The sequence below is a fragment of the Elgaria multicarinata genome, chromosome 22 (assembly GCF_023053635.1).
Source record: "Elgaria multicarinata webbii isolate HBS135686 ecotype San Diego chromosome 22, rElgMul1.1.pri, whole genome shotgun sequence".
NCBI lineage: Eukaryota > Metazoa > Chordata > Lepidosauria > Squamata > Anguidae > Elgaria > Elgaria multicarinata.
In genome coordinates, this window is record NC_086192.1 from 12,972,125 (window position 1) to 12,995,982 (window position 23,858).

Sequence of the window (23,858 nt, forward strand, 5' to 3'; positions counted from 1 at the left end):
AGTCCGGACATCCACCCAGTGTGCGGCCGCTGTAAAGAAGGCAAACTCCGTGTTAGGCATTATAAGAAAAGAAATTGAGAAAAAAACAGCTGGTATCGTACTGCCCATATACAAATCTATGGTGTGACCATGCTTAAGAGTACTGTGTACGGTTCTGGTCACCACACCTAAAAAAGGATATTATAGAGCTGGAAAAAGTGCAGGAAAGGGCAACTAAAATGATGAAGGGGCTGGAGCATCTCCCCTATGAGGGAAGGTTACATCAACTGGGATTGTTTAGCTTGGAGAAGAGGAGCCTGAGCGGAGACATGATAGAGGTGGACAAAATTATGCATGGTATGGAGAATGTGGATGGGAAGACATTTTTCTCCCTTTCTCAAAATACTAGAACCCAAAGGCGTCATCCCATGAAACTGATGGGTGGGAGATCCAGGACAAATAAAAGGAAGGACTTCTTCACACAGAACTCACTACCACAGGATGTGGTGATGGCCACCAATCTGGATGGCTTTAAAAGGGGGTTGGATAAGTCCCTGGAGGCAAAGGCTATCCATGTCTGGAAACAAAGCCCTATGAAGAGAGACTGAAAGAACTGGGCATGTTTAGCCTGGAGAAGAGAAGATTGAGGGGAGACATGAGAGCACTCTTCAAATACTTGAAAGGTTGTCACACAGAGGAGGGCCAGGATCTCTTCTCGATCCTCCCAGAGTGCAGGACACGGAATAATGGGCTGAAGTGACAGGAAGCCAGATTCCGGCTGGACATCAGAAAAAACTTCCTAACTGTTACAGCAGTACGACAATGGAACCCATGACCTAAGGAGGTTGTGGGCTCTCCCACACTGGAGGCCTTCAAGAGGCAGCTGGACAACCATCTGTCAGGGATGCTTTAGGGTGGATTCCTGTATTGAGCAGGGGGTTGGACTCGATGGCCTTGTAGGCCCCTTCCAACTCTGCTATTCTATGATTCTATGGCTACTAGCCCTGATGATTGTGTGCTATCTCCAGTATTTGACGCAATCAGCGTGCGTGCACCAGTTGCTGGGGAACATGGGTGGGAGGGTGCTGTTGCATCATGTCCTGCTTTGTTGTTCCCTGCCCGATGGCTGGTTGGGTACCGTGTGAACAGAGTGCTGGACTAGATGGACCCTTGGTCTGATCCAACATCAGGGCACTTCTGATGTTCTTATGTCCTAATGACTATGTGCTACCTCTAATATCGAGGCAGTAAGCTTGTGTTCATCAGCTGCTGGGGAACATGGGTGGGAGGGTGCTGTTGCACCATGTCCTGCTTGTGGGTCCCTTGTTGACAGCTGGGTGCTGGGCTAGATGGACCCGTGGTCTGTTCCAACATCAGGGCACTTCTGATGTTCTTATGTCCTAATGACTATGTGCTACCTCTAGTATCGAGGCAGTAAGCTTGTGTTCATCAGCTGCTGGGGAACATGGGTGGGAGGGTGCTGTTGCACCATGTCCTGCTTGTGGGTCCCTTGTTGACAGCTGGGTGCTGGGTCTGTTCCAGCATCAGGGCACTTCTGTTGTTCTCCTCTTCCTGGCCGCTAGATGGCGCTGGTAAGAAAGCGAGCGCCCCTCACGCTCAGCGTCCTAGAGAAGAAACCCTGCCGCGCTCTAAACCCGGAAGCGGAAGAGTAATCCCGGAAGCGGAAGCTTTCGACACGCGGAAGCGTTTTGTTGTGCTGAACCGGGAGCCATGAACGCGCCTCCGGCCTTCGAGTCCTTCCTGCTTTTCGAGGGGGAGAAGAAGTGAGTGGGGGGACGGGAGGCGGGGAGGGGGCAGCCCCGACCCCTGGCAGTGGGGCGGTGGGGGAGAGGTGGGTCATGCCCGCGGGAAGTGGGGCGGGTGGGAGTGGGGTGCCAGTCAGCCCCATCCAGGGCCCCGTGGCTGGAAAGCGCCTCGGCAGAGGGTTGAGTTTCCAAGAAGTCCTGCACGATTGCGTTGCACGTGCGAATCAGGCCCGCGCGGTGCTACACGTGTCACAGGGGATGGGAAAGAGACTGAAGGGAAATAGACTGAAGGCACAGTCCTATGCATGTCCGCACAGAAGAAAGCCATAGGGGAGGCTTGGGAGTTGTGGCAGGTTCCCCACCTTTACGCATGCAGGGATTCTGCACTGTATATTTATATCCAGACAAGACTGAGATTTATTTATTTATTTATTTAATTCCATTTATATACCGCCCCACAGCCGAAGCTCTCTGGGTGGTTTACAACATTTAAAAATAGTAAACATTAAAAGTATACAATTTAAAACACGCACACACATAAAAAACAGTATAAAAACAACAGTATCCATTTAAAAACAACAATTGTGGGGTCCTAGATGCTGCTAGGAGGTGTGTGGGTGTTCTGGATGGGATTGCACTCACCCTGAAGGAGCAGGTTCGTAGCTTGGGGGTCCTTTTAGACCAGTAGTTCTCAACCTTCCTAATGCCGCGACCCTTTAATACAGTTCCTCATGTTGTGGTGACCCCCAACCCTAAAATTATTTTCGTTCTTCCCTACACGATCCATTGTCATGGGATGGTTTGCTAATGAAAATAATACATAACGATAGCTTTAATAATACAAAAGATGATACAGGACATAGTTCGGTCAATACAGTTTCCTAAGACCATCGGAAATATGTGTTTTCCGATGGTCTTAGGCGACCCCTGTGAAAGGGTCGTTCGACCCCCAAAGGGGTCCCGACCCACAGGTTGAGAACCGCTGTTTTAGACCCATCATTGTCACTTGAGGCTCAGGTGACCTTGGTGGCACGGAGGGCCTTCTACCAACTCCGGTTGGTGGCCCAGCTATGCCCCTATCTGGACAGGGATAACCTGGCTTCAGTTGTCCACGCTCTGGTAACCTCCAAGTTAGATTACTGCAATGCGCTCTACGTAGGGCTGCCTTTGAAGACGGTTCGGAAGCTGCAGCTCGTGCAAAATGCAGCGGCCAGATTGATTTCGGGAACCAGAAGGTTCGACCATATAACACCTGCTCTGGTCTGCTTGCACTGGCTGCCTGTATGTTTCCGAGCCCAATTCAAGGTGCTGGTTTTGACCTATAAAGCCTTACGTGGCTTGGGACCACAGTACCTGACGGAACGCCTCTCCCAACGTCACTACGTTCAACATCTAAGGCCCTCCTCCGGGTGCCTACTCCGAGAGAGGCTCGGAGTGCGGCAACGAGGGACAGGGCCTTTTCGGTGGCGGCCCCCAGACTGTGGAATGATCTCCCTGACGAGGTTCACCTGGCGCCAACGCTGCTATTTTTCCGGCGCCAGGTTAAGACTGTCCTCTTTGCCCAGGCATATGGCAGCACAAGGACTGCTGGGAAAAGTCCTGTGTGAACCCCCGTAGGGCTGCTGCCAACCTGCCGGAGTAATCCAGATCCAAATGAACACAATAGTCCGTCTTGGTATAAGGCAGGTTCAGATTAGAGCATGTGTTTTGCATGTAGAAGGATCCAGGTTTGTTCTCTAGCAGGGAAAGGCCTGTGCCTGAGGCTCTAGAGAGCCTTAGGCAGCAACAGGCAATATCAACTAATGGCTTGACTCTGTATTAAAAAAAAGCGCTAAAAAGAGGCAAGCTCTGGTTCTTCAGGAATCATATAAAAGTTGTTTTATTGGTTTATATCCAAACGTGCTCTGCTCAACGTTTCAGACTGCTTGTCCTTCATCAGGCGCTGGAAACAGTTGCTGTTCTAGCAGGAGCTACTGTAACACAATGGTTTTCTAATCTGCAGTTATGCTGCTATAGTTTACGGCGTTCTGTGTTGAAGCTGAAATAGCTGTGCAGAGCACGTTTGGATATAAACCAATATTTATTTATTTATTTATTTATTACATTTGTATACCGCCCGATAGCCGAAGCTATCAAATAAAACCATCATAAAACAACCAGTAGTCTAAAAACACAAATACAAAATACAGTATAAAAAGTACAACCAGGATAAATCCACGCAGCAGAAATTGATATAAGATTAAAATACAGAGTTAGAACAGTAAAATTTAAATTTAAGTTAAAATTAAGTGCTAAAATGCTGAGAGAATAAAAAGGTCTTCAGCTGGCGACGGAAGCAGTACAGTGTAGGCGCCAGGCGGACCTCTCTGGGGAGCTCATTCCACAGCCGGGGTGCCACAGCGGAGAAGGCCCTGCTCCTAGTAGCCACCTGCCTCACTTCCTTTGGCAGGGGCTCACGGAGAAGCGCCCCTGTAGATGATCTTAAGGTCTGGGCAGGCACATACGGGAGGAGGCGTTCCTTCAAATAACCTGGCCCCAAACCGTTTAGGGCTTTGAATGTTAATACCAGCATTTTGAATTGGGCCCAGACCTGGACTGGCAGCCAATGAAGTTGTAAAAGGACTGGCATAATGTGGTCTCGCCAGCCAGTCCCTGTTAGTAAACGGGGTTACTAAAAGTTGTTGGTAATAAAACAACTTTTATATGATTCCTGAAGCACCAGAGCTTGCCTCTTTTTAGCGCTTTCGGGCGGAGGAAGGCAAAGACATCACGATACAGAGGAGAGGGTGTCTATGATGGAAAAGAAAACTGTATATTAAGTGGTTTTAACATAAGCCCGTTTTATTTCAAATGTCTCTTCTCTGCTGCTTCCTTCTAGGATTACGATAAATAAGGATACCAAAGTTCCAAATGCCTGTCTGTTTACCATCAACAAGGAAGATCACACGCTCGGGAATATCATTAAGTCGTAAGTCACAGCAGCTCTTGTTTTACAGAAAAGCTTTACGAGGTGGTTTAAAAGCAGCAACAAGGGAGTTGGCGATGTGCCGCAGATAGGGAAGTCGCCTAGAGAAATCTATTGTATGAAGTGTTTAATAAATACAATAAATAAATCCACAGCGATCGGCGAAACCAATCATACAGTACCTGCCATATTAGATGTAAACCAGCAGGACTTTTGCAGTACAGAGTGCTTTTATTCAGCATGCCAGCCAGCTGGCTATACCCCTTTTCTACGATTCTCCATTCCGCTTTCCTCACAGACATTCTGTCGCACTGGACAGATTCAGTCCACATTTGGATCTTCTGGAGTTTCTCCCCTCCTTTGTGCTTTCTCTAACTTTTTTTTTTAAAACTTTTGCAAACTTTGGTTTCCTGCAAGTTTGCTGATACTTCCTCCTTGTGTGGGAGCAGTGCCATTTTGTTTACATAAGGAAAATGAGTTTGCTATTAGTGTGTAGGATAAACTAACGGGTGTTTTAACAGGGCACGTGTCGTAACATGGGGGATAGGACTGTCATTTGCTAAATAGCATCTCCATGTTCAGAGACGTCACACCTCTACTTACCAAATGCTGAAGCACAAGGAATAGAGCTCGCTGTCATACCTTGCTTGTGAGCTTCCAGCGGCAGTATAGAATTTTAAGAACCATCTCAACTCAAAAATGTCAAATTAAGAACAGTGGAAACCATCTTTAAAACATCTAGACAGCACAATAGAACTATTCTGAACCCATCAAAAGCCATCCTAAAGAAAACAGGCAAATACAAGGCCCATCTGACATCCTTAGAAAGGGAGTTTCATAATTAGGGTGGTGCCACAGAAAAGACCGTGTCCCCTTGTACCCACCAGCCGAACCTCTCTTGAGGGTGGGACATATAACCTGGCTTTTGAAGATGTTAAATTGTGGGCAGGTTCATACAGGAGGAGCCGGTCTTTCAGATATCCTGGCCCCAAACCATTTAGGAGAACCTTCCCCAAGCTGGTGCCTTCCAGATGTTCTGGATGACATCTTCCAGACCTTGTTGGCTGAGTTGGATGGGAGTTGGTCTAAAACATCTGCAGGGCACCAGGTTGGGAAAACTGGTTTAGGGTTTTATAGGTAAGAGCCAACAACTTGATTGGGCCAGGAAACAAATTGTGAACTCGATCTAGTTGGTATGGTCTCTAAGCACACACCAGAAAATGATCTGGCTGCTGTGTTTTGCACTACCTGGTTTCTGACCAGCCCCATGTAGTTAGTAATCTAGACAGGAGGTGAGTGCTCAGACTTTTAGTCTGACGTAGCAAAGTAACTCATGTTTATAAGGCTGCAATCCTATGCATGTCAAGATAGGAAAAGTCCTACAATCCTATGCATGTTTAGATAGGAAAACTTCTACAATCCTATGCATGTCTAGATAGGAAAAGTCCTACAATCCTATGCATGTCTAGATAGGAAAAGTCCTACAATCGTATGCAGGTTTAGATAGGAAAAGTCCTACAATTCTATGCATGTCTAGATAGGAAAAGTCCTACAATCCTATGCATGTTTAGATAGGAAAAGTTCTACAATCCTATGCATGTCTAGACAGAAAAAAGCCCTGCAACTCCCAGTATGTCCTGGCCTGCCATGCTGCCTAGGAAATGCTGAGATTTGTAGGTTTTTTTTCTGTCTAAACACGCATAGGACTGCACCCTAATTTGCTTGTTTGTCTGTTTTCCTTCCTGCCCTAGGCAGTTATTGAAAGACCCTCAGGTGTTGTTTGCAGGGTACAAGGTCCCTCATCCGCTTGAGCACAAGATCATCATTCGTGTTCAGACCACTCCCGATTACAGCCCCCAAGAAGCTTTCACCAACGCCATCACGGATCTCATCAGCGAGCTCTCCCTCCTCGAGGAGAGGTTCCGGGTAAGCGGAGACATTTCCGGCCATGTCGTACAATTGCTTTTGTAGTGGGGAAGGTGCAACCAAATCTGTGGCCGCGAATTGGGTGGGACGCTGCCACTTTTAGGGACGGGTTTCTAGAGTCATCAGACGCTGGTATCTGTGCAGCTTCCCTTAAGGCAGCTGCGAGAGTTCCAAAAGTGGGAGCGGGGAAGGAAATTCAAGGCCTGGTGAAAGAAAAACACTTCTAATTGGCACCAGAAGTCATGCAGGAGCTGGATGGATCTCCCAGAGCTGGGATTACGACAACCTGGGTGCCCTACCCTTTTCCTCGTTCCCAGCAAACCATGCTTCTGACAGTGGTGGGACATGCAGAAAGGCAGGATATACCGGAGGAGACCATACCTATGCTTGCCTTTCCTCCTCCTTTTTCCCCCTGGATGACCAGGTGCGAAAGGAGGACAGCAGTAGCATTTGATTCCGGAGGACAAAGAAAGCATTTCTGGAGTTTGGACCACCTTTGAAGGGGCATGGAAGCCAGTGTGGCCTCCTTTGTTATTACTCCTGTGTGTGTTATTTTAAGGTAAAGAAGAAAGGGCGGGTGGAGTGCCATTTTGGCTACTCAATTGAGGTCAGGGCACAGCCCTATTGAAGGCTAATAACTCCAGTATCAACAACATAAGAACATCAGAAGTGCCCGGCTGGATCAGACCAAGGGTCCATCTAGTCCATCACACAGTGGCCAACCAGCCGTCGGCCAGGGATGAACAATCAGGACACGGTGCAACAGCACCCTCCCGCCCATGTTCCCCAGCAACTGGGGCACACAGGCTTATTGCCTCGAATACTGGAGATAGCACACAACCGTCAGGGCTAGTAGCCGTTGATCGCCTTCACCTCAAGGAATTTATCCAAAGCCATCCAGATTGGTGGCCATCACTGCTTCTTGTGGTAGTGAGTTCCATAGTTCCACTCTGCACTGTGTGAAGAAGTCCTTCCTTTTATTTGTCCTGGATCTCCCACCCATCAGTTTCATGGGCTGACCCCAGGTTCTAGTATTTTGAGAGAGGGAGAAAAATGTCTCCCCATCCACATTCTCTACACCATGCATATATTTGTACACCTCTATCAGGTCTCCCCCTAGTCTCCTTTTTTCCAAACTAAACAATCCCAGTTGATGTGACCTTCCCTCGTAGGGGAGATGCTCCAGCCCCTTCATCATTTGAGTTGCCCTTTTCTGCACTTTTTCCAGCTCTATAATATCCCATTTTAGGTGTAGTGACCAGAACTGTACACAGTACCCTTAAGGGCGGTCGCACCATAGATTTGTATAAGGGCAGTATGATACCGGCCGTTTTATTCTCAATTCCTTTTCTTATAATGCCTAACATGGAGTTTGCCTTCTTTACAGCGGCCGCAGACTGGGTGGACATTTTCATCCACCAAGGAAAAGGGTATTCCTGCAGTAGCAGCGTCTTCATTAAGAAGGCTCTCTTAAATTGGCTCCACTTTCCCGTTGGAAGCTTTAAATTAAATTGCAGGGCTTTTTCCTTCCTTTTTTTCGGTTTCCCGCTCACCCCAAAGTTGTTGCTCTTTTTGTGGCAAACTCGATTATGAAATTTCACCCCACGCTCTTTCGTCGCTCTCTTTCAGGTCGCCATCAAAGACAAGCAAGAAGGGATTGAATAGTAACGTGGCTCTTTAGCGTGTACGTTTGTAAATTAATACATTTGTTTTTCGTGTATAGCAGCCTCTTGAATAGCAAGTGTTTAAAATGTTTTAAGAAATGTGTATCCCAGTGTTGACGCGTATGTTAGATCTAGTTGGCTTATTTGTCGGCTAATAAATTATACTTTTTAAAAAATCTGCTGCTTTGTTTGAAAGGATTAGTAATGTCAGCAAAAGGCCTTTGAAGTAGCTGGCATTTTGTTAATTGATTTCGTAGGCTAAGCAGCAGTTCTCATTAAGAATATACCTATATATTGTGGGTTTTTCACGTGTGAGAAACACCCCTTGTGGTTGACTCAAGCATGTGGCCATAAACACCCACTTTTGCTAAAAAAATAATCATCCTTGCCTTGTATTAACATACCTCCTGCCTGTTTCAATATTGCCCAGACACCTTTTTGCTGTGGTTGCTGATGCAGTGGTCTCTCTGCGTGGCCACGCAGCCACAGCAACTTGCCTCAACCAACCCACAGGAGCAGGAGATACACCAGGGAGCTGCAATTCCTTCTTAGCTGAGATGGAGGTAAGAACATAAGAGGAGCCCTGCTGGATCAGACCGAGGGTCCATCTGGTCCAGCACTCTGTTCACACAGTGGCCAAGCAGCTGTTGACCAGGGACCAACAATGCAGAACATGGTGCAACAGCACTCTCCAGCCCATGTTCCCCAGCAACTGGTGCACACAGGCTTACTGCCTCAAATACTAGCGATAAGCCAACTTTGAGCAAGGTAAAGGCTGCTTTTCAGCAGTGCCAACGCTTTGGGGGCTTGACTCTTCCTGATGGCCATTCCTTCCTGGAAGGACTTCTCCACATGCAAAAGGGGGTGTGTGTTCGTGGATCTTCACCCTGACTGCAACCCCCTCTGACTGACTTGGACGGTCTCGAACGTTTGGAAGGCGCTTTCTGGGGGCAGTTCCCCGGAGTAAATCGCCCTTGCACAAGCAACTTTGTGCTGCTTTGCATCGAAACCGTGGAATCTCTCTGGAAGTCCAGCCTTTTAAATCCTGGGCAAGAAGCTGGTTACTGTGACAAAATAGGCGTGAGGCAAAGTTGAGGAGATAATTCTAATTAATAGTCTGCTACTTCCCCATAAGCCTCCAGAACAGGGCAGGATACAGGCCAGGAGTGCTTCAGTTGTCTCGTATCAAGTTTTATTAAATACTGTCCTCCTATAAAACAAATACACTTAGAACACCAATAAAGCAAAGTCACAGTAAAGAGATGTGGGTATTGGCAATGACACCACGACGTTCTAACCAACCCCTCGGGTTGGTTTTTTTTTTTCCTTTTGCATTGATACACATGAACTTAAAATTCCCCCCCACCCCACTCTGATTATTCTCAGAACGGTCACAAATACTGCACTACTGAAACGTGGATGGAGAAAAAAAATGGGGCTCCTCTCTTAGGGCCACGTCGGCACAGCTAGGCTTTCTTCCATATCGCGGCAATGTTTACGTCGGTCAGAGCGACCAGGTACGTGAAGGTGGGATCCGTGACCACGTTGTTCACCAAGACATCTGTCAGCAGCTCACCGTTTGCCTTCAGTTCCGGCCAGTTCAGGACCTAAATGAGAAAGAGCGGTATGGGCAGAGATGTAGAATTTCCGGAAATTTTGAAGCCACGGGGAAAAAAACTTATTAGCCCTTTTTGCAGATTGAAAGTCACTTCGTTACTTTAGGAACATAAAATAGAATTACGTCCCAAGTTGGTTTGGCATAAAATTATTACATTTGGTATATTAAAAGTACAGTGTTTTCAAACAATTCTTACACATTGAATTTACTTATTTTTAAATGTGCTTTTTTGGGGGGTGGGGGACGACAAATGGAGCTACAAGCTCCTGACCTTAAGGAACCTCTTTGGTTTCGCCAGTTTATGAAGAGCAGGCAAAAAACAATTTAAAAAAAAACACAGAGAAGAAACCATCAACATTAGTAACGAAGAAAATTATTTATGTCTCCGCAAGTCCTCCACACTGTCAAGCAGACAGAAAGCACTCATTCCCATAAAAAGAACTGAGAAAAAGAAGGGGACCAAGATTCAATGAATATGCATGGAGTTTAACCAGACTCATTTTCTAAGCGATCGCTATCAGTTTCAGCCTCTGCTTCAGTGGCAGTGCTGCCCCCTAGAGGCAGAAATGCATCTTGCTCTTGCCTTTGAGAGATGTAGTCTCACTTTGCAACCCAGGATTTGCTTGTCTTCCGTGCACAGAAATTGTAATAATCTGATACTGTACATAGTTCAGCAGTAAAAAGTCTTTAGAGAATAACAAAAAATTTAAGAATATCCCACCCGTTTCTGAATGTTGCCATTTCTGACGTCACATTAACCTTTAAGAAAAGTCTCTATTCCTTTTTGTTTTGGAATTCAGCCCCTTTCAATAGTAAAAAAATAGTTGTTGGTTCACGTAACCCAGTCCCCCAATATCAGACAACTGTGAACAGGCCAAGGGCAAACACCCCGGAATGACCCATTGCCTCCATACCTGTGAAGGGCCTATTCTCTTGGTTGAACTATCTTCCTTGGTGGCACTCAGGGCAGACAAGTGGTTGCTGAGGTCATACATCCAGACGCTTCCTTTCTCATCACCACAGAACACATACTCTTCTGCTGCAGGAGGAAAGGAAAGCCACCGTCTCCAAATCGAACTTTTGGGGTACAGTTCAACAGAAGCAGGATTGCTTCCAGCCCTGGCTTCCTAAACCCAGAACCTTCGGCCCTACACGGCCCTCCTGGACAGATGCCTCCCCTGCCAGTGTTATCACTAGTGCCCACCACCACCACTTCTGGAAACAAAGCCCTATGAGGAGAGACTGAAAGAACTGGGCCTGTTTAGCCTGGAGAAGAGAAGATGGAGGGGAGACATGAGAGCACTCTTCAAATACTTGAAAGGTTGTCACACAGAGGAGGGCCAGGATCTCTTCTCGGTCCTCCCAGAGTGCAGGACACGGAATAACGGGCTCAAGTTAAAGGAAGCCAGATTCCGGCTGGACATCAGGAAAAACTTCCTGACTGTTAGAGCAGTATGACAATGGAACCAATGACCTAGGGAGGTTGTGGGCTCTCCCACACTGGAGGCCTTCAAGACGCAGCTGGACAACCCTCTGTCAGGGATGCTTTAGCGTGGATTCCTGCATTGAGCAGGGGGTTGGACTGGATGGCCTTGTAGGCCCCTTTCAACTCTGCTATTCCACGATTCAATGTCCCCAGTGGTTCTTAAACTGCGAAGCCCCCTCCCATCCCAATGCATAAGCTTACCCAGTGTCCTGGGAGCTTTGGGGATGGAAGCCAGGTGTTCACCCTGTTATATTTCCCAACAAGCAATGCCTGATGTTGACACGGGGCATTCGATTTTGGAAGATATAACAGCTCAGACCTTCCCAAAAGTATTGGCACTGCTGGATAAGCCTGTCTGGGGAAGAGGAGAAAGGACCAACGGCTGCAGCCCTGCCAGTGGTCTTCCGCGGCGGCGGCGGGCTGGCTCAGCACTGTGCCAGAGGCTCAATCCAGCCTGGTGCCAGCCCTGGCTGGTACTTACTCGGGCACGTGCTGAGGGTGAGGTAAGGCAAATCCGTTGAGGACCACTCCAGTTCAGCCAGAATGACAGCCTGCACTGTCCTCCTGCCCCCCTTCCCTTGTTTGAAAGAACGGCTCCAGCTCCAGAGGTTTATGGATCCCGTCTTAGAACTCTTGGTAACTGCAGAGGAGAGAAAAGAAACCGGCGTTGCTCGGTCATGGGGTTTGCTGCCAAAGCAACAGCTCTTCCTATCAAATTAGCCGTTAGTCAATTAAGGGCACTGGTCTTCTACGAGTGAGATCGTGGCCTTACTTAAGGTGTGCTTGCATTGCAAAATTTGCTTTCGGATAACATGGCAAAGAGAAGCAAATGCTGCCCCAGCCTTAAAGTGACGATGAAGGAGCGAACGCTTGACTCCGCAAAATCAGAAATAAGTTCCAACAGAGTTCAACGAGATTTACTCTCAAGTAAGTGTACTTAGGGTTGTAGCCACAGATGACTTAAGATACATGCATGCCCTGTTATTACAGTGGTTAATTCTATAAAACACACTTGCTATTTCCATTTCCAACACGTATGAAAGAAATGTGGCCTGTACGCGGGAGATTTAGGGATTAAGAATCGTGAGTAATGAAATAAGGTGTATTAAGCAAGTTAACAATTAATCAATACTAAAACCGGCGGGAATTGGAATTGAAGGTCAATGAATGACTTACAGTATGTAACCAGTACTAATAAAGTAAACGTTTCCTATAAATAAATAAAAGGGGGGGAATAAACTTGCTATTCTATTAAAAAAAATAGTCAAGGCAGGGAAGTTGTACTTTGAATAAAAAGATATTGGGTTGGAGCCAGGGATCTTCCTCCGGCTAGCTGTGGAAGGGTTCCCCTTGTGGGAGGTCTCTGCCCAATTTTGGGGTATCTTCCACTGACCGTCTGCATAGTATTTTCAGGGGGCTTGAAGGGCTGCCTTGAGAAGGAAGAAGTGGGGATATTGTTTTCTGTGAATACCTGATGGAACGCCTCTCCCGACGTGAATATACCCAGTCACTACATTCAACATCTAAGGTCCTCCTCCGGGTGCCTACTCTGAGAGAGGCTCGGAGTGTGGCAACAAGGGACAGGGCCTTTTCGGTGGTGGCCCCCAGACTGTGGAATGATCTCCCTGACGAGGCTCGCCTGGCGCCAACGCTGCTATCTTTCCAGCGCCAGGTTAAGACTTTCCTCTTTGCCCAGGCATATGGCGGCACATCTTAATCACCCACATGTTTAGTTTAGTTTTTTAATGGTTTTTAATGCTTTCTGTGTGTATGTTGTGTGTTTTAGAATTTTAAATTTTGTATACTCGTTTTTATCTTAATTTTAGAATTTCTGTAAACCGCCCAGAGAGCCCTGGCTATGGGAGCGGTATATAAGTGCAATAAATAAATAAATAAATAAGAGCTTGCAGGAAGCATAGAGAAGCCTGCAACTAGGGCTCTAACAGGTTCAGCAGGCACTTGCTCTTTTATCATTTGGATAAGTTAAGTCCTCTATTATCTGAGGATTTTAATGTGCTACTGGAGGCAATTATACATTTAAATGGGGCTGCGTATATCCAGTGATTCCACATGAGGGCACAATTTATAATTTCATTTAATACTACTAGTATTTTTTATTTATTTATTACAATTTTATACCGCCCCAATAGCCGAAGCTCTCTGGGCGGTTTTAAAAGGCTAGAACCTCACGGTTGTAGAAGCCAGCCTGAAAATCTTTAAGTGGCCCCTCAGAAATTCAAAGAGTGACCACAGGGAGGCGCTTCACTGCCCTTGACATAATTTGCCCAATTGACAGATTGCGGCATTCAGTTTTTCCTTCACGCACACTAGTGATTGTAACGTGGTTTTCAATTTAAAAAAATCCTTGCATAAATAAATGCACAAAATGAACAATAATACTATAAAATATATAAACCTCTGGGTCACAGGGCAGCCTGGGCAGATTGCCCGGCAAGCTGTTTGCGGAAAGGAATCATTATTTGTTCTGTGTCAGTCTGCTGCAAGGATTTCACACGCACACGCACACTAAAAGGGGGACGCAGATTTCTTACCCACAATGTCTTCATTCAAAAAGGCCAGGCCATCCACCCGGTGGGAAGACGTCTCGTTTCCCTTGTCATCTGGGAACTGAAACTCCACTTCAAAAGCTCTGTAACATTGGTAAAAGCAGGATTGTATATATGAAAAACAAAACAATTAACCAACAAAGCCTACTGCACAATTACTATAACAATTGTACACTAAAGAAAGCAAATGTTCCATTTTTTGTCAAGTCTCGTTTTTCAGCTGTGTTTGTTTTTTTAATACCAGTGGTAGAGCACATGTTTTGCATTTAGAAGGTCCCATGTCCAATTCCTGGTCTCTCCAGCTAATAGGATTAGGGAGGTGACAAGAAAGTCCTTTGCTGAGGACTCTGGTGAGCTGAGTGACCCCCAAAGTTTGTGCCTGTGGGGCGGGAGGGGAGGGGAGTATGTGTGCTAAATATGTGTGTGTGCATGAATACACACGTTCATGCCCCAGGTTCTGCATCCCACACTGGGTGTGGTCTTCTGGTTCAATTTGATTATAGCTCCCCATGATCACCCCTAAACCTATTTGCATACACATTTATTTATTATGTATTTATTACATTTATATCCCGCCTTTTTTCCTCCAAGGAACCCAAGGCAGCGTACATAATCCTTCTCGTCCTCTCCAGTTTTATCCTCACAACAACAACCTTGTGAGGGTTGTTGTTATTACAATAATGATGTAGGCATTATGCTCAACGTAACGATTTTGTAGGTTATCAGGGAGTAGTATCCACAACACCATGAGAATCAATGAATACCCCAGGCTGGCAAGGAAGGTTTTTAATGGACTCTCCAGCTACACCAAATATGAACTCTTTGTAAAACATCCCAATAAATTAGTTTGATTGGTCTAGCGGTACAAAGCGCGTTTGTATGGACCAATGGCTTCCTTCCCTATAGTTGTGGTGGAACCTGAAACCACGGGTCCCTGTGGTTCGCTGAGTGGTGGTCACAGACTCTCAAGACACAATTTCTCTCTCTTTAGAAGATTTATTACAAGCAGCGCTGCAGGGTGACAGTCTGAGGAACTGCCCAACAATTTCAGGAAAGGTTAACATATTTATAGGGTCAGGTCCCCTCAGATACAACGGCAGAACCTTCCCACCAATCATAATACAGCTCTGCCACACAACAACCAATGAGAAGCAAAGCACCTAGGCATATACAGAGTTCAAGTACTTCTCTGACTAGAATACTATAATGGGTATTGCAATAGTTACGGGAAATACATCTCCATCTGTTTCCTAGTTGTGGTTAGCTTACCTTTAAAAATATCTTACTATCTGTTTAACTGTCTGTTTTGTGACGTGTGGTTTCAGCATCAGCTGAATTGTGACAGCAAGTGCAACATTAAAAATAGGTTTTAATTAAGCAGGAAGCTATGAACTTTATGATGTATAGAGCTAATGTGTTATAGAGCCATTTCCCTATACCTGTGGGCATTAGGTAAAAGAACCACCCAGCTTTATTCCCTCGACACAGTGGTAGCACTAGGCATGAGCTACTCACCTGTTTTTCTGCAGCTTATCGTCCAGTCTAATATCCCAGGCAAAGCAGCCTTCCTCACAACCTGCCACCAAATATCGGTCCGGGCAGGAGGGCACAAGGGCGATTCTCAAAGGCGTGGCAATCGTCTCCAGCACCATCAGCTGCCTGGCAAATGAAGAACATTTTAGTTTCCCTCCCCTTTCACAAATAGTTCCCCCCTTTGCAAACGTGAAGCATGGCTGTGCAGGGCAGAAAGCTGTCTTAGGCTTGTTATGCCACCTGAAAACAATTACTGCATTCCAGGAGGAGATGGGGGCAGGCTGTTACAAGCAATCCATGAGCCCAAGCCGAGGCAGATTAATAATAATAATAATAATAATAATAATAATAATAATAATAATAATAATAATAATTTTATTTGTTACCCGCCTCTCCCTCTGGATCGAGGCGGGGTATAACACAAATAAAAACGCCATAAAATAATACAACTGATTCAAACGTTTAAAACCAGTGCATCATTAAAAGCAGCACACCATTAAAAAAGGCATCTTAAAATTCAGCTGGGTAGGCCTCCCGGAAGAGATCAGTCTTTATGGCTTTCTTAAATTCCGGAAGACTGTTAAGTTGACGAATCTCTCCCGGCAAGCCATTCCTCAAACTGGGAGCGGCAGAAGGAAAGGTCCTCTGGGTAATAGTTGTCAGCCTTGTTTTTGTTGGCTGGAGTAGATTCTTCCCAGAGGACCTGAGTGTGCGGGGCGGATTGTACGGGAGAAGGCGATCCCGCAGGTCGCCTGGACCCAAACTATGTAGGGCTTTAAAGGTGATCACCAACACTTTATACTCCGCCCGGAAACTAATTGGCAGCCAGTGAAGACATTTTAAGACTGATGTAATGTGGTCATGCCTAGGTGTACCGGTGACCAACCTACCATATTTTGAACTAGTTGAAGTTTCTAGACTAGGCACAAAGGTAGCCCTATGTAGAGCGCATAAATGCTGGAAGGGATGGATGAAGCAAAGGGGAGGCAGAAAGGGAAGGAGTTTGTGAAGATGGAGCAACAGACAGGCAAGCATTGTTTCTTGAATAACTGCAGGGGATAACAGGCCCAACAGGGGATTGATTGAGCTGGTGTGGGTGGGAGACCAAGCCGTAGAGCCTCTGTGAAGAGCTTGCTATCTCTTGTTCAAGGCCAAGCTGGGAGGTATTCGGCTCTCTCAAAGAATGTAGAGAGACTAATGAGTCTGAGAGGCTTATCTTTGGTAGTTTATCACAACGGGCGTCTGTATCATTACCTTTCTTTGAAATTATAGTCACAGTCAGGAACGCCAATGTCCCACACACATATTTTCTTGTCATAGGATGCAGCTGTTGGAGAAGAAGAAGACAAAGAGTACGTAAGCCTGGTATACCCAAAATATAAAGACAGACTTCCTAATAATACATTGCTAGAAGTTGCCTGCCAACTTCGCCATTTCTTCTTCTCTGCTCCCCTTTTGTCTCACCTGCTCCCAGCTCCCTCCTTTCTGAAAAGAGTAGCAGAGTGTTAAGACTGGTTCCTAACTGCTCTGATGTTAGATGGCATTTTAAAGGAAAAACACACACCCTGCCATAGGGCATGGCAGCATTGCTGAGTTGACAGATGGGATCTGAATCCTGGGACAGCGTGGATTTATGTGGTGAAGTTGAGGCACAGAGAGAGAGAGAGAGGGACCCTTGCCCAGTTCTCCAGTCTGAAAAATGGGAACACTGGTGACCTTCCTTACTCAGGGCTGAGAAATTAAATTAGGAAATATGTACCACCTTGAGTTTTAGGGACTGGGCACGTTGTAAACTATGCACCAAGATAAAATCTTTTATAACAAAATGTGCAATTTATTTATTATTATATCTCTTCCTTGCTCATGGCGCTTTTTCTAGACAGAGATGATGAGTTTTGCTGTCTTACAGATTCAGGAATTTCCTGACAATCGAGCACGTTTGAATTATGACTGCTTTCTGGATGTTAGTATGGATGTATTTTGGTAGGCCCAGTTTGTATAGTTTTTTAATGTGATGCTGGTGACTGATGTAATGGAATAATTGTGACCTTTTCCTGTTGCCACAGTTCTATTGTTGTTGTTATTATTGTTATTATTATAATTATTTGTATACCACCCCATAGCCGAAGCTCTCCTGCTGTCAACTGTAACTGCTGAACTTTGCAACTAAGATTGTAGTGCCTGAATTTGCTTTCCTTTCCCCCCTCCTCCTCCTCCCTCCCAATCCCCTTTCCTTTTGTGTCGTGCCTTTTAGATTGTAAGCCTGTGGGCAGGGACTGTCAAGAAATACTTTTGTAAGCCGCCGTGAGAGCCTTTTTTGGCTGAATGGCGGCATAAAAATCCTTAAATAATATGGATCGTATAGAGATAAGCAATTACAATTTACGTACAGCATCTGCTAATTGCACATCTAACTGAATTCAGATTCATTAGGTCAAGCAAACATCGACAGAAATGCTGTCATTTGAGTAATTTAATCAGCCTGAGGTGCTCTTGGAAGATGTTCCTTTTGCTGTTGCAAAAGTCTGGCTTTAGATCTGTAGCAAATGAACAGAGCTACTCCATGGAATAGACAAGACAGCCTTATCCTGCGTTGCCTTGGGGGGGGGGAAGGGCGTTCTGATAAGGGCTGCCTGAGCGACCCAGACAGGAGACTTACTGAAAAGATGCGTCTCACTGGTTGGACTGAAGCAGGCAGTAGCAATAGGCTTCTTGTGAGCCTTGATTTCTCCATAGCAGTAATCAGCAGTCACGTGAATTAGCTTCACAATTCCTCGTCTCCCAGCAGCGGCCAGGACGTTGTGCCTTTTCTTTCTCCCTTCGCTCGTCACCATGGTCAGGGTTGTCCACGCAACCGTGTAAAACTCCTAGGGAGGAAAGGTGCCAAGTCAGAAAAGCAAGAGCTCCGGCAGAAAAACCGTGGGAGGAGTGGCTTGGGGGGTGGGTCCACATAAACACTTGCCTTGCTTAAACCAGACAAAGACTCCCTACTTCGTGGACAAATCTGTTCAAAGCTGTGTTGAGCTTTGGTGGTGAAAAGTGCAGCATCCATTTTATAAATACTGTATTGGGCCCAGATAGCAAGGCCGGGTGAAATCTGGTGGTAATTAACTGAGCCCATGTGATCTCAGGCAGAAGCATTTAACACAGGTAGGATGCCTGTTTAGATGCAGCCTGCTGTTTACATGCCCCAGGCTTTTTAAGGAGCTTCTGACACTTTTTAAGAATGAGGGAAGCTGCCTTATACTGAATCACAGCATGACCCATCTAGCCCAGCAGTGCCGACTCTGACTGGCAGCGGCCCTCCAGGGTTTCAGGCGGGGATTTTTCCAGCCCCACCTGGACATGCTGGGAATCAAACCTGGGAACTTCTTCTGCGTGCAAAGCAGGTGCTCTACTACTGCTGTCCCAAATCCTTCTAAATCTTTCTTGCTTTGGTCCTGCTTTTAAATGCAGGGGCTACGTAGGTATGTGAAATTTTATTTTGTATTGCAATGTATATATAATTTTCCTGTCTTGTGTGCTATTCGGCATATAAATCTAACATTATGTTTGTTTTTAACACTTTTATTTTTCTATGTGCCTTTCTGCACCTGTAATGGAACCAAACCACCCCAAAAAAACATCTCAAACACCTCAAACATCTCATCAACCTATAGTTGGGTTTGGCAGCTGAATTCGTGAACTATCGTTTACAATCAACTAGCAAAGTAGAATAAAACAACAACAACACATGGTCTGAAATGGTTTGGCACGATGTCTGAATTTTATGGTTGTGGCTCTGCCTCCAGAGCCCTCCTCCCCTGCACTACGGAAACGGTAATGCTGAGCAGATGGAAAACAAGAGCAGGCATGCCACCCTAAACTATGGATTGCTTGTGCATTTGGAAGCTCAAACCATGGTTTGAATTCTAAAACTGTACAAACCACGGTTTGGTGCGATCGATCGATGGCCTGGTTCAGACCATGCGCTAAACCATGCTGCTTAACCACAAAATGGTTAACGGAATCCATTAACCATTTTGTGGTTAAGCAGCATAGGTGAACCAGACCTATCTATCCACATATCTAAATAAAGGAAATAGATTGTACCACAGGCAAGAGTATAAACAACGGGAATAAAAACAGACTGCTGAGCCTCCTCATGATTTTAAGATTCATACAGCTGTCACTGCAGCATGAAACGCAAGCTAAAACCCTCCACTACAAATCTGAACAGTGTTGCAGTGTTGTCAGACTGCATTTCCCCCAACCCTGCCCCCAGCTTCAGAGGTGAAGTTTCTGCTAAAAGATTTACGTCTCTGAATTTTGAAGAGGAGCATTTGGGACAAGAGGGGTCGTAGCATCCTGACCCTACCCTGGGTGAACTTTGTACATTTCCTTCCAAAAGCATGATTTCTGGCTACAGAATTCACCACAGCGCCTGGTTTCAAGTCACTAATGCATCTTAGGAGACATCCTTGCACAAATGAAGCCCCTTGGCCAGCGCTTGCTAGGAAGTCAACAGAGGTTCCTTTACAGCGCACAGAGATGCGGCATCCTCGCTTCCTTACCTCACCCGCTACCTTGTACTTTTTCAAGACGATGCCTGTTTCACAGTCAACCAAACAAACGGAGTCCCCTCCACAAGTAGCTGCTGTCCTGGATGAGCTCACCACAGGGTCTGAAAGGTTAAAACCACAGTGACTGTAAGCCTCTTGCCAGTATAATTCTCACATTTTTTTCTCATTTAACCAGACTTTCAGTCCCTGGAGATGTGAGGCAGCTAATGAAATATTTCTGGCGTGTCTGTATGTCTCCCCCAGGATCTCTTATATATACAGTACTATATTTACTGTATTTCTTCGATTCTAAGACACACTTTTCCCCCCATATAAACATCTCTAAAAACGGGGCGCGTCTTAGAATCGCAGGTCATTTATTATTCCTTAGAATCAAAGCTTTTTTTCTGTTGGTGGTACTGAAATTAGTGTGCGTCTTACAATCGATGGCGTCTTAGAATCGAAGAAATACGGTAAATGGGAAACTGAGGCTGATAGTAACTATCCTCAATTTAGCAGACGGCACAGTCTTATTTTTACACACCAACTGTAAAATCCTCAGGGCACACGCATTATGGTCTTTTTACGTGTTCTACATAACCAGAGACTCTCAAGGTGCATCAGTTTGTAAGCCGGTATGAAAATCTATCTGAAATATACAGGAAGACCTCAGCGATGTTCACATGATGTCCTGCTGCTGCTCCCTTTGCAACTCTGTCAATTTTCTCTTAGCCCTATGTATGGAACTCTTTACTTCCTTTAAAAAGAGGAAGGCTAAGAGAATCCCCTCCATGAAAATATTCATGGTACCAACTTTCTTCCTTCAAATTACTCCAGAGAACCCGCCTTTCCCCTATTGGCCTAAATCAGTGTTTCCCAAAGTGGGCGGTGGGATTGGATAGGGGGGCGTTAAGAGGCAAAAGGGCGGCAGGGGAGCGCTCGAGGTGGTCTTTTCCGAGAAGCACCTCTCCAGAAGGTCTTAAAACCCAGGGACATTTTGATAGGAGAAGGTAGTTTGGTCCCAAGCCATATAAGAGAAGAATCCACACATGTATTAATACATGTATTAGTCCTTTTAACGGTGAATTGAAATGTTTCAAAAGCACCAAAACGTGAATGAAGAGACATACCCTGCTTGGTGTGCCCCGCCACGCCGGCTGCAAAACAGAGGCGTTTGCTATCTTTTCCCTCCCTCCCTCGGCAAGCCTGCGGCAGGTGCTTCAGATTTTGAATAAATATTCGATTAATTGTTACTGTTTTGAATTTTATTGTTATTATCTTCCTTAGTGGGTCATTGAAAACCGCTATTTTGAATAATGATTTTTATAGTCTAGGGTCGGGGGCACTGGGCATGAGTTTGTGGAACCAAGGGGGCGGTGACCTGAAAAAGTTTGGGAACCACTGGCCTAAATCATCATGAACAGTAACCAATCTTTAATCACATGTGACTCCTTTTGCCCACATTCATCTCCTTAAGAGTATTTCCCCCACCCCCCACTCCTCTCCCCACCCAATTTCAAATGGCACGTTCTTTGAACATGCCCTCGGAGGGACTGGGGAAAGGTTTTCTCATCCCTAGAGCAAAGCCTGGCATTCACTGCTTTACAGTACCAAACAGATGTCTTCTGCTTTAAGCTGCCCTGAAAACTGGATGTTACAGCACAGCCTCTAAATGCTGTAAACAACAGATCTCACCATCTCAAAATGCCTTCAAGCAATGTAGTCGCAATGCGAAGCTAGTGAGGCCGCCTTCCCACGTCAAGAAGCCCTTTGCAAACTGGGCCTTGAGAAACTACAAGGCAGGATCCAACCTACAGTGTTCACAGTATTTTCCCCTTTCTTTTCCTTTCTCTTAAATTATGAGCCCACTGGGAATAGCAAAACCCCCCCCTATTTAAAATAGCTGCTATTTCTGCTAGGCGGAGGAGACATGGGGGGGGGGGCTGCTCCAGTTGGACTCCCCTCCTTTGAGAGCAGGACAATCCCATCAGCCCTGTCGCTGCCCTACTTAATTTCTCTCTCTCTCTCTTTCCTCTTCCCTCCTGAACTCCTTTTCCTTGTGTGTCATGTCTTTATTAGACTGCAAGCCTGATGGCAGGGACTGTCTTTTTTGCTGATTGTAAGCCGCTCTGAGAGCCTTTTTTGGCTGAGGAGTGGGGTATAAATATGATAAATAAATAAATTGCCCTAACCCATGAGACAGGAATAAGCTATCCTCTGGCATAAATACCGTATTTCTTCGATTGTAAGACACCATCGATTGTAAGACACACACTAATTTCAGTACCACCAACAGGGGGGAAAAACCCCTAAGACACACCCACAATTCTAAGACGCACCCCGTTTTTAGAGATGTTTATATGGGGGAAAAACACGTCTTAGAATCGGGTAAGCAAGTAAAACATATTAGGCATGGGAGCCTTCAGAAGGGTTCGTCTGCTTACCCTCAAGAGTGCAAATCTGTGGGGGTCAGAGATATCATTCCCTTTCCGGCATCGTTCTTCTAGGTCTGCCAGGCTGCTTAGCTATGCTCACCTTTTCTTGTCCCGCAATCCAGCGGTGGCTCGAAGACACAGGCCCATAACTGGGTCTTGAAGTCATCTCTGTTGTTGCCTTTGCTATGACACTGTAGAAAATGGACAGGCTCCAAATTGATTGTCTCCTGAAAGAAAGCAGGTCATTTTAAACACAAAAGGTACAGCCTCTGTTACACGAGGGAGGGAGCGTAAGTTTCCAGGCAGACGTTGGGACACACAAGCCCGATTTTGTGGTCAAATTCTTTGGGGAGGTCATTGGTCAAGTCTCTCTCTCTCTTTCTCTCTGACTGGGTTCAGACAATTGCAGTGGGGAAAGAAACCATTACCACACCCCTGCGTGCACAACTGCCATTTGTGCATTGAATATCTTACAAGCGGTGGTTTTTTTAATGATTTCAAAAGTGTACTTTTTTTTTTTAACAATGGGGCAAACATTTTATTTATCCCAAGGAAAGGCTTCCGTATCACTCAAAAAAACACAAGATGTCAGGATAGTGATACACCTCATTCAATAAATCAATTTTTTACCATTTTGACTTTTATATATACATCTATCTTTGTCGGTACGGCCCGTCTTGTTTCCTGGCATTCTCTGCTTTTTGCACGCCTACAGGGCTCTTTATTAAAAGCTGAACTTTTGGAGCGTGACCCTCTCGCCCTAATAAGCCCTCCGGTGGGAAAGCTGCCCTGGTACCTCGCCTTCCAAGTCCTTGACAGGGGTGCTACAAGCTTCTCTTTCATCCTCCTCTGCCTCTTTGTGCTCCTCTTTCTGCTGGCCGGACCTTTTGTGGCTTTGTGCTTTTGGAATGCGCCCTCCGTTCCGATGGGCCCCTTCGGGATCCTGAGCGGCCTGGGATTCCTTGGCCGGCGGGCGAGATGTTCTCGCCCCTTCAGGACTGCGCTCATCCTGCAGGCGGCTGGGCTTCTTGGGGCTGGGAGAGGCTTCCTCCTTGGAACTGTTCCGGGAACGGGATCTCTTGCTCACCACTGCTTCTTTGGAACGAACTCCTTTCCTTTTGCTGGGGGTTACTGCACCCTATTAAAAGAAAACATCAGCAATTTCCAGCGATCTCATTGATTCTCCCAACAGAACTCAAGAAGCATGTAATCGCTCAAGTAATACCCCACTTTTACCGAACGGCTTTGCTCAGCAGTTCTGTTCTGAGGAAACTTCCAACTTCAAAGACCCACCATCTGAGAAGCTTTCGCTGCCTTACCGTTAAATGTGAACTGCCCAGAGAGCCTGGGCTACTGGGCAGCATAAAAATGTAATGAA

General features: G+C 45.9%; 2 protein-coding genes and 1 long non-coding RNA gene across 3 annotated transcripts in view; 2 read left to right on the top strand and 1 right to left on the bottom strand.

Moving 5' to 3' along the window:
• The first annotated feature begins 1,675 nt into the window (after nucleotides 1–1,675).
• POLR2J (RNA polymerase II subunit J) lies at nucleotides 1,676–8,477 on the top strand. The gene is made up of 4 exons (XM_063146621.1): nucleotides 1,676–1,763; nucleotides 4,624–4,713; nucleotides 6,462–6,636; nucleotides 8,266–8,477. The coding sequence occupies exons 1-4, from the start codon at nucleotides 1,711–1,713 to the stop codon at nucleotides 8,299–8,301; spliced, it is 354 nt and encodes a 117-aa protein (XP_063002691.1). The 5' UTR covers nucleotides 1,676–1,710; the 3' UTR covers nucleotides 8,302–8,477.
• Nucleotides 8,478–8,733: 256 nt separating this feature from the next.
• Nucleotides 8,734–10,098, top strand: LOC134412662 (uncharacterized). The gene is made up of 2 exons (XR_010026431.1): nucleotides 8,734–8,863; nucleotides 9,687–10,098. It is a non-coding gene; the product is annotated as an uncharacterized LOC134412662 (long non-coding RNA).
• Nucleotides 9,471–23,858, bottom strand: part of LRWD1 (leucine rich repeats and WD repeat domain containing 1) — a 34,517-nt gene continuing 20,129 nt past the window's right edge. Inside the window, exons 7-16 of the mRNA XM_063146617.1 lie at nucleotides 23,277–23,618; nucleotides 22,581–22,707; nucleotides 20,058–20,167; nucleotides 18,164–18,371; nucleotides 16,759–16,831; nucleotides 15,487–15,630; nucleotides 13,957–14,054; nucleotides 11,886–12,044; nucleotides 10,833–10,957; nucleotides 9,471–9,907 (exon numbers count right to left, since the gene is read on the bottom strand). Of these exons, the coding sequence (XP_063002687.1) occupies nucleotides 9,767–9,907; nucleotides 10,833–10,957; nucleotides 11,886–12,044; nucleotides 13,957–14,054; nucleotides 15,487–15,630; nucleotides 16,759–16,831; nucleotides 18,164–18,371; nucleotides 20,058–20,167; nucleotides 22,581–22,707; nucleotides 23,277–23,618 (1,527 nt within the window). The 3' untranslated portion in view covers nucleotides 9,471–9,766. The remainder of the gene's footprint in view (nucleotides 9,908–10,832; nucleotides 10,958–11,885; nucleotides 12,045–13,956; nucleotides 14,055–15,486; nucleotides 15,631–16,758; nucleotides 16,832–18,163; nucleotides 18,372–20,057; nucleotides 20,168–22,580; nucleotides 22,708–23,276; nucleotides 23,619–23,858) is intronic.